Below are 17687 nucleotides of genomic sequence, written 5' to 3'. Positions count from 1 at the left end.
TGTTTGTATAAAAGTATGTTTATCAAAATATCCAAAAATTAGCTTATAACCAGTTAACATGAGTTTAGGAAAACATTATTTTGACTCTATTACTTACATTTTTTAAAAGTAAGTATTTCAAGAGAAAATACAGATCCAAAATTCATTTTGATGGATAGTACTGGAGAAAAACAAGTCATTTTTTGCACAAAATATTTATACACATTCATTCCAAAAATCAAAGTGATTTAAACTTTCACCAAGTCATTCTTAATCCTCAGTCAACCCATTTGAACTTTACAGTGTAATTTTATCAATGCAGAACTTCATCAATTTTCATCCTTGACAGTATTTTTTTACATTATACTTTACTATTTATGGGGAAATTTTTAAAGTAAACATATCACATTTGTTTACTATAATGTTCCTCCCCCAAAAAAACAACTAGTACTAGAAACAATGATATATTATTAATTCCAATTTTACAGCAGTGGAAATATGTCACAAATAATTCCAAATGCTCTGGTCTAAAAGCCAAAAAGAACACATGCATTCAGAATGCTGCCTTACTATACCAGCCTCCCCCAAACCAATTGTTAAAAGACAAAAACACCTTAGATATACCTAAAAGTGTTTTCATGTGAGTGTGTCTATGAGCTTAAGGATCAAAATAAAATAACATATTTGGTACATACTTTGCCTTTGCCCTGCTTTTGGTTTTTTCCTTCAATGTCTTCAAAATCTGTGTCAGATGAAAAATGTGTCTCTGACTCCCTGTGACACAAAAAACATAAAATAAAACCTTCATTAGAAATGTAGATGGCATTTATAATTGTTGTCATACTTTTCCAAAAAAATCAACAATTCATAACCAACTAAAAAAGCAGCAATATAATCATCTGAACTATTAATTGTACTTTAATTTTCAATCAAAACCTACAAAGTATACTAGTGATTCTCAATTTTTAAACCTAGAACCACAGAGTCCTGTTATACTGGCTGCTTCAAGACCTCAGTGCTAAAGGAAATTGCATTTTAATACCAGGCAACAAATAAACTTTATTAAGGAATGTTATCAGTATTATGGAGCTTCTGATTTATCTTGCCAAGCTTATCATTTATAAATCCATGATCCACTAATGACATGCCTTTCTGAAAGGGGGCATATAAAGCATGTTTAGCAACAAAATCATTTGAAACACAGTAGAGAATTATGCTAACCAATCACAATTCCTTTTAAAATGAAAATGTGCTAATGTCAGGAAAATAAGTTCTAGTATTTTTTGTGTGATTTTGTGTGATCTTTTTGTGTGATCTTCCACAACAGGCATCTTTCAAATCTTAAATAACTATAAACAGGAAAGAAAGAAACCTCTGAAGTATCTTCAATGTCCAAAACATAAACCTTCAGATCTATGAAATCATGCTTTATTTTGTGTTGGATCTTTTCTATTCTCACATATAAGGAAGCTGACTGATTTAAATAAACATGTGTGGTGCTTTGTATATATATAAATATGAGTCTATCTAAAGAACAGTGAAATAGCTTCATTTAAATGCTTAAGGCAATACATACCTACATAGTTATTTGGGCCACACTGGATATCAGAATGTAGCCACACCCATTAAAGATAAAGATTAAAGACAGTCTAGATTTTTTCTACTTCCATTTTTATTGCTAAACTAACTTGTTGTTTGGATGCTATGAGATTGGCATGTCACATACCCAGTGATAGTTAAAATGCCAAGAGTAAAACAGCTATTTATAGCACTTACCTGCAAAGAATTTAAACAATGTAAAGATAGCAATGGCAATCCTACTGATGTCCTATAATATTCATGTTCTGTAATATGTCCTGTAATAAACACCGTTTTCCATAGTTCACACACTAAAAACTGAATAACCACTATTTATTAATTCTGAAGTTCATGACTGCTACAGCTTGGGAAGACTGACAACAAAATTCTTCTCAAAAGCATGTATGGCTTTGAAACAACAGTAGAAAATGTTTTAAAATATTTTAATTATAAGTAATAGTCCTTTCATCCCAAGACATCTGTGTGAAAACCAGCTCTCTCAGCTCAGTAAATGCTATTAACTCTGAACAAGAAAACACCACTAACAACAGAATTGTTATATATTAGGTGAAATAACATATTTACACATTTACAGAGTCATCTATCGTACAACTGGGTTTTTTTGCCCCCTTTCCTGTGCTTTCCTGCCCACACACTGTCTCTATAGGGTAGGTCTTGTTTGTCCCAGATATTCTAATGGACAATACTTTCTAATTAGTGTCTAGGTAACAAATATGTAAATTAATTCCTCAGAGAATCTTATACAGAAAAATATGAAACTCTAACATAACATCAAATTCAGATGCTGGCTGCCATTATATGCTGTTCTTCCAAAACTTTTAGCATCCAAGCTCTTTTCGATCTAGTGTCATAAAGAGTCTAACAGGAAAAGCAGACACTGCAGCACAGTAGGTCAAGCTGCTGTTGTTAGAACACTGGCACGCCAAACATTCCTGGCAATGCACCTGAGAGGGAATGATCATCAGCTTCTCCCATCTGGGTGATAGGAAACCAAGTACCCGAGTTCCTGGTTTCAACCTGGTCCAATGAACCAAGATGAACAATCCCAATTCTTTTCTCTCTGAATTTCAGATACACATGAAAAAAAAAAAAAAAAAGGATTTCATTTACAAAAGTTTAATGGAAAATTGTGTGTATGCACATTAGAATTTACTAGGTTTGCTTCACTGAGGCTCCATGTGAAACTAGATCTTAGTATGGAAATCAATGTTTAATATGCACAGTCTTCCAAACGTCCGTGAAAAATGCATATTATACAAACAATGTGCATGATTTCATTTTAGACCCAAATAAACCTAGCCATTGAGTCTATCAAAAAATTTTTAACTGTTCTCAGGTATTACTTCAACTTATTTTCTATCTTAAAAGCCAAGGATCAATTATAATAAAAGTAGTCTACGGATACAGACTACTAATATCTTTTAAAACAGGAGAGGGTAAACAAAGCTGAGAGAATAGTTAAAAATATATTTATGTTGAATCACTTTAAGGGATAGTTATTTGTTTTTGCAAAAATAACAATCTTCCCTATTTTCCTATATTTGTTTTAGCCTTTGAAATCCAATATTACATGTTAAATGTTCCTGGATATATTGTGCACCAATTGGAAATTGGTTCAGAATGCCACTATGCTCCCTCAAACACCTGTTATTGCGAACCTAAGTGCAGACTCAGAACACCATAGAAAAATGTGCAATATATGTAAACTGAAAAACCAAAAATATTAAATTACTATCACAGAGCTCAATGCACATTAATATAGACTGTTGCAAACTACATGCAATTTTATATATTAGATATCCTCAAGAAGAAAAATTTAACTGAAATTCATATACATTCCCCATCCTATGGGAAAATGCAAATATTTTTAAATTATCACAATACTATTTACTTACTGTAGTAGATTAAAATCAGTTGGTATTTCTGGAGCTGCTATCATTTCTTTATCATCTTCTGGAACACTCCAGTGTCAAAAATATATTCATATATTTATGTGAATTATAGTTTGCTTCTTTCTTCTAAGGCAAATAATACCTGTTTAAAAAAAAAAGAAATAACACACTATGAACATCCCAAAAATACTGAGAAAGGGATATCCACACATTAAAGCTAAATTCTCTGGTATCAATTAATACGGTTTTAATAAGTAATATTTATTTTTCCTTTACATTTGACTGTTCTTTCCAGGTATGGAAACACCAAAATAATAACAATGTGAAGGAAAACTAAAAAGCAGGGCTGGTGCATTGGCTTAACTGGCTAATCTAGCACCTACAAGCACCACACTCAGTAATGGGCATTGGTGTCCCAGCTGCTCCACTTCCCATCCAGCACCCTGCTTACAATCTGGGAAAGCAGTGGAGGACGGCCCAAGGCCTTGGAACCCCACAACCACATGGGAGACGACTGATTAGATCCCCGATTCTTCTGCTTCCAATCCAGCTCCCTGCTAATGCACCTGAGAAAGTACTGGAAGATGGCCCAAGAGCTAGGACCCCTGTCACCCTAGTGGGAAACCTGGAAGAAACTCCTAGCTTTGGAGTGGCCTAGCCCCTGCCACTGAGGCCATTTGGGGGACTGAAGCAGCAGATGGGATACCTCTGTCTCCCTGTCTCTTTCTGGTAACTCTGGTTTTCAAATAAATAAAGTATTTTAAAAACAAACCACTTTAATAACAGGTTTTTCTACTCTAGAGGAAATGCATTCCAAAGCCAAGCTTAGAAATAAATAACCACCTCTTGGTAACACTGCATTGCTGCAAAAGCCAAGACAGAACAGGGAAGATATGATCTATTCCCTTCATGGAACTTACAATCAGTTCAAGCACTAATGTCACACGAGTAACAGACGAATGTCACTTGTGAAAAAAGTACAAGCCTGGCCTTAATAAGGGTATAATTTATAAGTTTAAAGGTCCAAGATGTATTTTCTAGGTGAGAAGATAATCTAAAAGCAAATGATAGCCTAAAAAGAAAAAGAAAAGAAAAAAAAACAGGCTAAAGTTTCTAGTCTTACATTTTATAAATTTCTTATGTTTTTCTTTTATTATCATACACGTGACTCTACCACGTTTGGTCACCTGAAGTCACCAATTAATAACAAATATGCAGTAAAACATAATGATGAACCAAGAATGGGCATTTCACAAAAAAACACAGGGTCCCATTTATTTGACAAATATGAAACATACATAGATCCTTCAAAAAATTCTTAGAAAATGCAGGGTTTTTTTTTTTTTCACACAAACTTTTTGAAGTTCTCCTGTACAAATTCCTAATGGAATCAATCTTAAATAACAAAAAAATGCATAACCTTTCAAAATAAGAAAGCACTAAATAAAACACACACAGTGTGGTGTACCACATTCCTCTAAATAGCACAAAGTTAACAACTTGCAGTATAAAACTAAAAAAGTCTTATCTTAGATGGAACCTGAGCCTCTGAAACAAGGAACTGAGAAACAACATGAATTTCAGATTTTGGAGCATTTCAGATGTTCCTATTAGGAATGCCTAACTGAAAATATTCCAAAATGCTACATTTCTGGAAAAAGAATATCCAATCGACCTATTCAGCAAATAATAAATATTTGATAATGAGATCAAAACAAAAGCAAACCCTAATATTAGAATCTCAAGATAAGGTACCTATATTTTTAAAAGAATGTTGCATTAGAGTAGGACAATTTTGGGGAAAAAGTCATTCAGCTGCTCAACTGTTTGCCAGTGAAATACTGCATCTAGACATTTCTAAATATTAAACAGTTATGCAATCAAATATACCATGTGTCAAACGTGGTACTGGACACTAAGAACACAGCAGGGAATAGGAAAGTCATCAAAATTACTGAAGTTGTTTCGTAATTCAGCAAGGAAAATAAAATGGTAATCTGGCAACAGGAATAATTTAAAGAGTACAAACTTTACATGAAGGGCTGATAATGTCTTTATTTTAACATAAAAAGAATCAAAATGTATTTAAACGTATAAAATTATTTGACGAGTAGAAAAGTTCAAATTAAGAGTTTAAACGTCAAACTAAATACAATTTCTGGGCTAGTACAGGTTATTCATTTCTTTAAAATATATATATATATATGCTCAAAGATCACAAGGTGGAGCTCTCACCTAGTGTCGAGAAGAAATTTTGAGGTCTTTATCGCATGTAAAAATTCACTATGCTATAAAAGAGTTAACACTCCAATAGCTTTGGAGGATAAACCATAGAACTGAAACCTACATGACGTCTCAAATCACTACTTCTTTAGGGGTGGGAGGGGATTCTAACAACCAACACCTACCCCAGCCTTACTAGAAAACTAAGCATCACTTTTGCAGACTGAACAACATACATCAAAGGAAAATTATTTATTTAACTTCATACTTACACAGTAGTCCCCTCACCCATAGTTTAACTTTCTATAATTTCATTTACCAACACTCTACAAACCCTTTGAAAGCATTAAACAGAAATTCAACAAAAAAGCGACTGCTGATTTTTACAGTAACTGTTGTTATAAGTAACAGGATGATATGTGGCACTATGATGCTTCAAGCCACCCAGGATATGATTCACCCCTTTGTCCAGCTTATCCAAATTGTATATCCTACCCATTGGTTAGTCACTTCATCTTCTCTATCAGAATACCTGATGCAATGTCATTTACTTTATGTCCAAGTAATCCTTACTTCATCTAATAATGCCTCTGCAGTGCAAATTTTTATATATTTATATATTGCCTTACATTGTCATTGTTATTTTCTTCTTATTTCTAATTTATAAATCAATTTTGTCATTTAGTATGTATGTGCAGGAAAATAACAGTACAGTACAAGGTTGATCACATTCAATAGTTTCAGGTTTTCACTTAAAGTCTTAGACTAACTTCCCAATAAATTAGTTTGATTACAATGCTATCATTAAAGGTTTCAAACATCTTACGTAGTACTGTTTCTGATATAGAGATCTTTTTTTTTTAAAGATTTATTCATTTTATTACAGCCAGATATACACAGAGGAGGAGAGACAGAGAGGAAGATCTTCCGTCTGATGATTCACTCCCCAAGTGAGCCGCAACGGGCCGGTGCTGCGCCGATCCGATGCCGGGAACTGGAACCTCTTCCGGATCTCCCAAGCGGGTGCAGGGTCCCAATGCATTGGGCTGTCCTCGACTGCTTTCCCAGGCCACAAGCAGGGAGCTGGATGGGAAGTGGAGCTGCTGGGATTCGAACCGGCGCCCATATGGGATCCCGGGGCTTTCAAGGCGAGGACTTTTAGCTACTAGGCCACTGCGTTGGGCGCCGAAAATTAACTTTTTAAAAACATATTTTAAATCTATGATTGTGTGGCTAATAATGACAAATAAATAATTAAAATCTGAACTACCTAAGGAATTACAAACTATACTGTTAAAGCCTGATTATTCCACATTTCACATCTATAACACTAAAGCATATGAAAAAAACTATGATTTCTATCATAATATTTTTCGTGTTTGCATACTCAAGATCAATAGTGGATAGAAACTTTCTTACTGACATTGAAACCCAAAGATACAGTCTTTTATTGGCCTACCCACTTTCTTAGGAGCTGGAAGACAGAAGTCTGTTATTTAGTTCAAACTTATAAATGCTAAAAGGCAGATTAGTTCCTACAATAGAACATTTGATGAAAACACTAATGTTACCACTATTCTTATGACAAATGATACATAACGACTTTGAGCACATAGAACAAGAAGTGAAAAGTTCACCAAATATTTAAATTAGCCAGAAATACCTATCCAAAAAAGGAGTAAAAAACTCCTGCTGCCCCCTGTATGACCGAATCACTAGATAATCTTTTTTGCCCTCTGATAACCACTCCAATTTGCTTTTATAGTCCTTTGAGTAATTCACACAGTGAAAAGAATGGTAAGCCATGTGTTATCATAGTAGTAGTAGTAACCTAAAGGTTTCTCTTTTTACAAAATTCTTGATTTGAAAGGCAGAATGGAGAAATGGAGAGGCAGATTGGCAGGGAGGCAGAACGAGCTACAGAGTGAGAGGGAGAAAGTGAAAATCCACCCATTTTTACCCATTAGATCACTTCCTAAATTCCTGCAACAGTCAGGTGGAAGCCAGGAGCCAAGAGCTCCATTCTGGGCCATCCACGTGAGCAGCATGGACCCAAGTACTTGAGCAATTATGCGGCACCTTCACAAGTGCATTTACAGGGCCCAGCGCCATGGCCTAGCGGCTAAAAGTCCTTACCTTGAACACCCCGGGATCCCATATGAGCACCGGTTCTAATCCCGGCTGCTCCACTTCCCATCCAGGCTCCCTGCTTGTGGCCTGGGAAAGTAGTCCAGGACAGCCCAAAGCTTTGGGACCCTGCACCTGCGTGGGAGACCCAGAAGAGGTTCCTGGTTCCCAGCTTTGTATCGGTGCAGCACCGGCCGTTGCGGCTCACTTGGGGAGTGAATCACTGGACGGAAAACATTTCATTTGGATACAGAAATTCCAATCAGTGGCTTAATCTACTAAGCCATGATGCCTAAAGGCTCCTTGATAACATATATTGTAAATATATAAATAATGTAAAAAATTTGCAAATAGTATCTTTTCCACAAACCTAGATGGAGCCCTAAAGAATATTTGTAGCCCCTGGAAAAATGTGTATAGAAGTCATCTGCATACATAAGAAAACTGACCTTGTCTACATCTCCTAATTGTAAAACAGACCCAATACATTTATTTGCAATCTTTAAAATCAACATTAAGAAGGGCGATCAAAAGTTAAAGGTTTCTCTGAAATAAGCATACAAGCTGAACATCTGTAAGGCCAAAAGAGTTCAAAAATTAGTTTTGTTTTCAGAAAGAGAAGGAGTAAGCTGGGGCAGTCTACACAGATATGGCATCAGTACACTCTGCCAGAAACTAAAGCCAGACAGAACTGGAAGCATCCACCTGTTCCTCTCCTATTTTTAAGTATATGGTAGTAGCATATGATTGCTCAGCAATCTTCCTACTTTCCTTGTCAAGCAAAGATTCCCCAGTATTTCCCAAATGTTATTCAAGCCCTCACCACACCAGATGTCGCCTGGACCAATCTACCATCTCAACCTACTCCGGTTTATAACCATCAATTCTGATTTCTATAGAAAATCCAGCATCCCACTTCTCAACAAGTACTAATCAGCTTGTTATGGAAGTGGCAGTGGAGCAGGTGAGAAACTGGAGATGGGAGAGGACAAGAAGAGTCCATCTATCTTATTCCTACAGCTGCAAAACTACCGACTTGTCTTCAGATTTATTTTGTAAATGTATATACAATGATCATACTCTATCTGAAATGTCCTTTCTGTAATACATTCACCACCCAAGCCCAGGAATTGTAATCCTGCCCATGAATCCAAACTAAAACCAGACTCCCTGTGTTCTTTGAGTTGCCCTAAACTAAACGCCACAATATTGTCCTTTCATTTGTCTGACCTTAGTGACACCAGCTAGACAACATGTATCAAATAAAATTTGACACAGTTCTGGCTTAACAAATGACAGGTGAGTAAACAATATCTGACTCTATTCCAACACAAATATCAAAATAAAACAGTTATATACAATCATCTTACAAATCACTTCTCTGGAACCAGTGTTGCACCTAGTAGGATAAATTGCTGCCTGTAACACCAGTATCCCATATCAGTGCCAACTCAGGTCCCAGTCGCTCCAGCTCCTAGTAAATTCCCTGAAAATGATCCTGGGAAAGCAGCAGAATACAGCTCCAGTACTTCACTCCCTGCTCCCCATCTCAGAGACCCACGAGGCTCTCTTATTTCTGAAGTGTGCCCGACCCAGCCCTAAGCATTGCAGACGTTTAGGGAGTAAAACAGCAGATGGAAGATTGATCTCTCTGTAACTCCAGATTTCCAACATATACGCTAAACCTCCATCTGCAACGCCAGCTTCCCCCATGGGTGCCAGTTCAACTCCCAACTGCTCTACTTCTTATCCAGTTCCCTGCTAAAGCACCTAGAAAAGCAGCAGAGGATGGACCAAGTCATTGGGCCCCTGCACCAACATGGAAGACTGAAGAAGCAACTGGATCCTAGATTTGAACTGGCCCAGCTCTAGCTATTGCAGTCATATGGAGAGCAAACTAACAAATTGAAGACCTTCTCTTTGTCTCTCCTTCTCTTTCTCTCTCTCTCTTTCTGTAAAATCTGCCTTTATACACATACACAACAAATTATAGGATGCAAATTTCAGCTGCATTTCAATGCATTAAAATTAAATTAATAAAATGAAAAATATAAAAAGATAATTAAGAAAACTGGAAATAACATCAAAAAGAACATAGGACATAGACGTAAACTTAACATAAGAATATGAAGATATGTGTATCAGAAATGTAACGATACTGAGAGAAATTAGAAACTACACACAATCAATAAAAATGTTCGAGCACTAATTTTGTTATTTTGTTATGCTATCCTTATCACTCAAATTAATCAAGTTCAACACAATCTCTACCAAAATTCATTATCATTTTTTGTAAGGAAAAAAAAAAACCACAGAAACAAAGAAAACCTAATCTTAACATTCAAATGGTAACAAGGGACAAAAACAGGCAAAATGTAACAAAAAATTTGGAAGACACATTCCATGATTTCAAAAGAGAAAGAAAAACCATGATAATGCTATGAAGACAAATGAACCAATGGAATATAGAATATGAAAATTAATCCAGACATGGTCAAGTGCTCTTTGACAAGTCTGTCAAGACTACTCAATGTGGAAACAACAGTCTTTTTAAAACAGTGCTTGGAAAACCAGATGTTCACATTTTTTAAAAAATGACATTAGAACTTTATTTTATACACCATTCAAAAATTAATTCAAAATATATCAAAGACCTAAATGCAAAACCTAAAGCTATAAAACTTCCAGAGAAAAACAAAACAAACAATAAAAAACAGGCCTTATGAACACTGCAACCAGCAATCCACTTATAAGACACAAATCTAAAACACAGGCAACAAAAGCAAAACTGGACAACCTAATTATATCAAGCTTAAATTCTTGGCCTAGTCAGTTTGCATACCAGCTGCTCTACTACCTACCCAGCTCCCTGCTTATTGCCTGGCTCAAGTCCTTGGGCCATCCTCCAATGTTTTTTCAGACCATAAGCAGGAAACTGAAGGAAGTAGATGAACCAGAACACAAACTGGTACCCTTTTAGGATGTTGGCCCTTGAAGTTGGAAGATTAGCCAGTTGAACCATCTTGCCAGGCCAATGGTTACTAGTTTTCAATGATCTATTTGAAAGCTAGAGTTAGAGAGAAACTGAGAATAAGAAACCTTCCATCTATCTAGTTCACTTCCTCAAATGGCCCCAAAGACTCAGAGCTGGGTCAAGCCAAAAACTGCAGTCAGAAGCTCACCTGGGTCTTATACATGGGTGGCATGAACCCAAGCACTTGCACTATCTCCCACTGCTTTCCCAATCACATTAGTAGGGAACTGGATCAGAAGTGTAGTAGACAGGACTTGAGCCAGCACTCACATGGGTTGCTGGTGTGCCAAGTAGCAGCTCAATCCAGACTCACAATGCCAGCTCCAGAATGGTTACTATCAAAGGGAGTAGGCTTTATGGTGCAGCAGGTTAGTTAAGCCACAGCTCCCAATACTAATATAATTTATGGAGAGTCAGCTCAAGTCACGCCTACTCTTGCTTCTGATTCAACTTTTTGCTGACTCACCTAGTAAGACAGCCGATGATATCAGAAATATTTGGTTAGCACACTGAAGACCAATTGATCATGCACTCTGCCAATCTGCTTTACAAGTAAACAAGTAAATATCTTCTTTTTTAAAAAATAAATTATCGTGTGTTAGGAAGAATGAATATACTAGAAACAGAAATCCCTGTACTTGCAGTGGGATTGTAGCAAGCTAGAAAAAGCTATGTAAAAAGCATGGGTGTTCCTTAAAATTATATAAAAATCATATAATTCAGCATCACCCTTCTAAGAATAGACCCAAAAGGCCTGATACTTGCAAACCTACCACATTTTATAGCACCACTATTCACATCACCAAAGAGGAAGTACCTCAAATATCCACCAACAGATGAATGAATAAACAAAATATGATATACACATAAAAATGGAATATTACTCAATCTTAAGAAAGTCTGCTACACACTACAACATGAAAGAACACTGACAACATTATAAGTGAAATAAGCCAGTCACAAAGATAAATATTGTATAATTCCACTTACGAAGCATCTAAAGTACTGAAATTAATAGAAATGACAAGTAGAAAGACAGTGAACAGAGTAAGAGTAAAGAGCAAGTTTTTGTTTAATTTGCATAGAATTTTGGATAAACCAGGGTGAAACATTTCTGGAGAATGTTTTTACAAAAATCAGAATATACTTCAGAGGCTGGCATAGTAGCACAACAAGCTAATCCTCCACCCTGTGTGTGGTGCGCGAATCTGCTATGGGCCTTGGTTTATGTCCCAGCTGCTCCACTTTCAATCCAACTCTCTGCTTGGGAAAGCAGAGGAGGATGGCCCAAGACCTTGAACCCTGCACCCACATGGGAGACCCAGAGAAGCTCCTGGCTCCTGCCTTCAGATGGGCTCAGCTTTGGTTGTCACAACCATTTGGAGAGTGAAACAGCAGATGGTTTTCTCTGTCCCTCCTTCCCTCTCTGTAAAATCTGCTTTTTACACTTAAATAAAACAACCCTTTAAAAAAGAGAGAATATTCTTCAATTTACTGAAGTTTATATTTTAAAATGGCTAAGATAATAAATTACCACCTTCTGCTGCAAATAATTACAAAAAAAAAAAAATGTGCCTCAGGGTAGGTATTTGGCCTTGGGGTTAAGTGGCAGGTGCATATCAGAGCACCTGGGTTTAAGTCAAAGCTCTCCTTTCGATTCCAGCTAACAAACACTACAGAAAACAGCAGTAATGACTCAAACAGTCGCTCTCTTCCATCATGTAGGAGCCTCTGACTGAGCTCCTGGTTACCAGCTGCATCATGGACTAGTCCTGGCCATCATGGGCATCTGGAAAATGAAATCAGTGGGCAAGAGTTCTCTGAACATCTATTTGTCTCTGCCTGTAACATCATATTAAATTTTAAAAATGTAAGAACCTAAATTGTAACTCCTTATCAAATAAACTTTTCCCATATAGACTCACAAGAATTTATTTAAATCATCAAACATCTGAGAACACTTTTCTACTAAGCAAGCATACTATTAACATTAAAATGTTATCTTTTAAGATGTTATTTCATAAATTAAGATACTGGCAATTGCTTTCTAAAGCCAGATTACATTATGTTGGCAAGACATTTTGTCTCCTACTAAGACAAAAGAGCATCACATATATAGTTTTAAACAAAATATAAAAAGAAATGATCTAGTTATTACTTGGTTAAACAACATTAGTTGTTATAGCTACATTTTTAGTTACTTACTGCAGAGTATGAAAACTGTAACTAAAATCCCTTTTAAAAATACTCAGTACTTCCATCCCTTGTTCAAAATTTGCCAGTAGGGGCCAGCATTCTGTACAGTAGGTTAAGCTGCCGCTTACAACAACCAGCATCCCATATCCTAAGTTTGCATCCTACCTACTTCAGTTCTGAAGCAGTTGCCTCATAACGCACCTAAGAAAGCAGCAGCAGGTGGCTCAAGTGGTTGAGCCCCTGACATCCACAGGAGTGTCAGAGCTCCAGGTTCCTAGCTTCAGCCTGGACCAGCCAGGGCCACTACTCTGCCCTGCTCTCAGACCCGCTCCCCGTTGCTACCAGTTTCTCTTTCAAACTAACATAAATAAGTCTTCTAAAAAATGATGGTATAAAAATCAAGGTTCGGGCCTGACGCAGTGGCCTAGCGGCTAAAAGTCCTCACCTTGAACGCCCCGGAATCCCATATGAGCGCTGGTTCTAATCCCAGCAGCTCCACTTCCCATCCAGCTCCCTGCTTGTGGCCTGGGAAAGCAGTCCAGGACAGCCCAAAGCTTTGGGACCCTGCACCCGCGTGGGAGACCCAGAAGAGGTTCCAGGTCCCCGGCATCGGATCAGCGCATCGGCCATTGCGGCTCACTTGGGGAGTGAATCATCAGACGGAAGATCTTCCTCTCTGTCTCTCCTCCTCTGTGTATAGCTGGCTGTAATAAAATGAATAAATCTTTAAAAAAAAATCAAGGCTCATGGGTACTTATCAGAGTAGAACACACAAACTCAAAGACAGGGGAGAAAAAAAAAAACCACCAGGTGTTTGGCTTATCAGTAAAGACACTTACATTCCTTATACAGTGCCTGGATTCTGAATCCTGACTCTACTCCCAACTCCAGCGTCCTGCCAATATGAACTCTGGGGTGCAGCTCAAGTTCTCGGGTCCCCGCCAAACATGTGAGAGATGTGTATTAAGACCCTGGCTCCTTCCTGGCTTCAATCTAGACAGCGCCAAGCCATTGCAGGTAGCAGATGAAAATTCTTTTCCCTCTGTCTGCTTTATAAATAAAAATTACAGCAGTTTAATAAAAAAAAAAAAGAACATGCTAGTACCAATGCAATCAAGCTGTTCAAGGATTACCACACTACTAGACTCATGTGATGAAACTCTAAAGACAGGCAGATCAAGCTGCTATTTAGGATCCTCACACATCTCATACCAGAGTGTTCATTCTAGTCCTGGCTACTCTTCTTTCAATCCAGGTTCCTGCTAATATGCTTTGGAGGCAACGACTCCAGTGCTTAGTTTCCTGCAAACCATGTAGGAGATCCTGATGGAGCTGCTGGCTGCTGGCTCCTGGCTTCAACTTGACTCAGCCTTCAGCTATTGCAGCCATTCAGGAGATAAATCGCATGTCAGATCACTTCTGTTTCTCCCTTTCTCTCTGTCATTTAAGAAAGTAAATTTAAAAAAAAATACTTAATATCGAGTCCTGTGCAGTGGCCAGGAGCAGTGGCCGAAGTCCTCACCTTGCATGCTCTGGGATCCCATGTGGGCACTGGTTCATATTCTGGCTGATCCACTTTCCTTCCAGCTCCCTGCTTATGGCCTGGCCAGTGGGGGGGGGGGGGGGGGGGTAGAGCACAAGCCAAAGCCTTGGGACTCTGCACCCACATGGGAAACCTGGAGGAAGCTCCTGGCTCCTGGCTTTGGCCGTTGTGGCCCCCTGGGGAGTGAACCAGCAGACAAAAGATCTTTATCTCCTTCTCTCTGAAAATCTGACTTTCCAATTAAAAAATAAATACATCTTAAAAAAATACTTAGTAGTTGGGCCCGGCGCAGTGGCCTGGCGGCTAAAGTCCTCGCCTTGAACGCCCTGGAATCCCATATGGGCGCTGGTTCTAATCCCAGCAGCTCCACTTCCCATCCAGCTCCCTGCTTGTGGCCTGGGAAAGCAGTTGAGGACGGCCCAATGCATTGGGACCCTGCACCCGCGTGGGAGACCCAGAAGAGGTTCCAGGTTCCTGGCTTCAGATCGGCGCAGCACCGGCCCATTACGGCTCACTTGGGGAGTGAATCATCAGATGGAAGTTCTTCCTGTCTCTCTTCCTCTGTGTATATCTGGCTGTAATAAAATAAATAAATCTTAAAAAAAAATACTTAGTATTCCTAAAATGTAATATTTGATCCCATTAATCTAGGAGGAAGTTGAGGTAAGTAAATATCAGGGACAAGTTTAAACCTAGCAGTTAATTTCCAATTCAGGTTCGTAAGTTCAGATCTCCACAAATGCTGATGCTGGATGGAAGTAGTGACAGTCCAATTAACTGGATTCCTGTCACCTGCACATTAAGTCTGGATTCAATTCCCAGTTCCAAGCTTCAGCTTGGACCAGCTCAGGCATAGCCCTTGTGGGCATCTGAGGAGCGAATTATCAATATATATTGCTGGAGTCCGTGTGATGGGTGTGGAAGACAGGAAGGCGTGAAGAGTATTGTTCCATTGCAGGCAGGGCCCAGTGGATGCCTCTACAACCACCTGAATGCAGTTCCACCTCCCTTTGCATGGACACTGGACAACCCCACTGAGAATTCTGTAATCTATTTATGCATTGTCTGCCTCTGCGGAGTTAATGTTTACTACCAATGTGAGCTTGGAAGTTGATGTTGCTATTACCCTTTTAGCAAAAGGGCCCTTTATTATTGCTGCCCCCATTGACCATATGCTAATCAAGGGTCCTTCCAGTGGGAATCTATTCTTTCTCTCTGTCCTTGATCTTTAGGTCCTTCCTTCTGTGATGCATTTCCTCCCTTAACTGACTCAAGATTAAGTTGTAGAATGAGGATTGTAATAGGAATGTGTTACTGATTGATATGTACCATCTACTCAGAACTTCCTGACCACAGGGTCAGGATGGATAACACCCTGCTTTAAGGTGAAACAAACGGCAGAAATATCCTTGGAAACACCCACTTGACCATTATGTAAAAAGTCTGAGCCAGAGTTTGACTGCTTCTGTATAAATAAGCGCACAGCTTTCCCACATTGTCCATTATGATCATGAAATCGTAGTGGTCCATTTTGTCTCTCTTTGCGCCTCATCCATGCACCCTCCGCGAGTTCCGAACTCAGCTGGAGCTGGACACACACACACACACACACACACACACACACACACACACACACAACAGTATACTATTCCTTAAAAGTATGTTATATGGAGGCCATTTCTCACTACAGGCCACCTACATGTCACTTATGATCTACCAGATTTCCATTGTCTTTATACACCCATGAGTAAATGTCATCCAATTTACTATGTCATTCAATAAACCCACTCCCAATCGGAGCTCAAGATCACATTAATTTTTTAAGATTTTTCAAAGATGGCAATTGCAACTTTTTAAAGATGTGTTTTGTCTATTTAAAAGGCAGATGGGGAGAGAAAGAGAGAAATCTTCCATCCCCAAATGGGCGCCACAGCCAAGGCTGGGCTACACCAAAGCCACGAGACAGGAGCTTTATCTTGGTCACCAATGTGTGTGTAAGAGCTCAAGGAATTGGGCCATCCTCAACTGCTTTTTCAAACACATTTGCAACCACTGAATCAGAAGCGGAACAGTGAGAACTCAAACTAGCTCTTATATGCAATGGCAGTGTCATGGAGGCAGCTTTAACTGTCAAACTGCAATACCAGTCTCTACATGGCAATTTTCTAGAAATACTGACACCAATACAAATGCCTTAAAGCATTCCACAAAACACCAAAGGACTACCCAGATGATAAGAACTAAGAAGAGCAAAATAATGAAGCAGCAGATTTATTATTATTAGGAACAAATATATACTGGGGCTGGCGCTGTGGCATGGTATGTTAAGCAGTACCAGCAACTCTTATGGGCACCAGTTTGAGTCCTGGATGATGCACTTCTTTCCTTTTTTTAAGATTTATTTATTTTTATTGGAAAGTCAGATATACAGAGAGGAGGAGAGACAGAGAGGAAGATCTTCTGTCCATTGATTCACTCCCCAAGTGAGCACAATGGCCAGTGCTACGCTGATCCGAAGCCAGGAGCCAAGAGATTCCTCCAGGTCTCCCACGCAGGTACAGGGTCCCAAGGCTTTGAGCCATCCTTGGCTGGATTCCCAGGCCACAAGCAGGGAGCTGGAAGGGAAGTGGGGCCACCAGGAAAAGAGCCAGCACCCATATGGGATCCAGGCATGCTCAAGGTGAGGACTTCAGCCACTAGGCTGCAGCGCTGGGCCCAAGATGATGCACTTCTAATCCAGCCTTCTGCTTATGACATGTAAAAGCAGTGCAGAATGGCCTAGGTACTTGGGCCCCTGCACCCATGTAGGAAATCAAAATAAGCTTCCAATCAGCCTGGCTCCGGCCATTGCAGCCATCTGAAGAATAAGCCAGTTAATGGAAAATCTCTTGTCTCTTCTCTCTGTAAATTCTACTGCTTGAATAAACAATATTTTTTAAAATATGCATCTTACACACACAGAGAGATGGACTAATATTTTTAAGACTTGAAAATATATTAGGGTGGGCTTTGTGGTACACCAGGTTAAGCCATCACTGGGGATAACAGTATCCCAAATCAGAGTACCTACTCAAGTCCCGGCTACTGCACTTCA

At 38.7% G+C, this 17687-nt stretch overlaps 1 protein-coding gene across 5 annotated transcripts in view; it reads right to left on the bottom strand.

The window, feature by feature from the left end:
* Positions 1 to 17687, bottom strand: part of STAG2 (STAG2 cohesin complex component) — a 142886-nt gene that overhangs the window by 77508 nt on the left and 47691 nt on the right. For all 5 annotated transcript variants that reach the window (XM_012927705.3, XM_058658709.1, XM_058658708.1 and 2 more), the window contains exons 2-3: positions 3474 to 3612; positions 675 to 753 (exon numbers count right to left, since the gene is read on the bottom strand). In XM_012927705.3, coding sequence (XP_012783159.1) covers positions 675 to 753; positions 3474 to 3517 — 123 coding nt within the window. In that variant the 5' untranslated portion in view covers positions 3518 to 3612. The remainder of the gene's footprint in view (positions 1 to 674; positions 754 to 3473; positions 3613 to 17687) is intronic.

The sequence above is a fragment of the Ochotona princeps genome, chromosome X (genome assembly GCF_030435755.1).
Source record: "Ochotona princeps isolate mOchPri1 chromosome X, mOchPri1.hap1, whole genome shotgun sequence".
NCBI classification, from domain to species: Eukaryota; Metazoa; Chordata; class Mammalia; order Lagomorpha; family Ochotonidae; genus Ochotona; species Ochotona princeps.
Note: the sequence above shows the minus strand (reverse complement) of the source record. Positions and strands in the feature narration are given on the sequence as shown.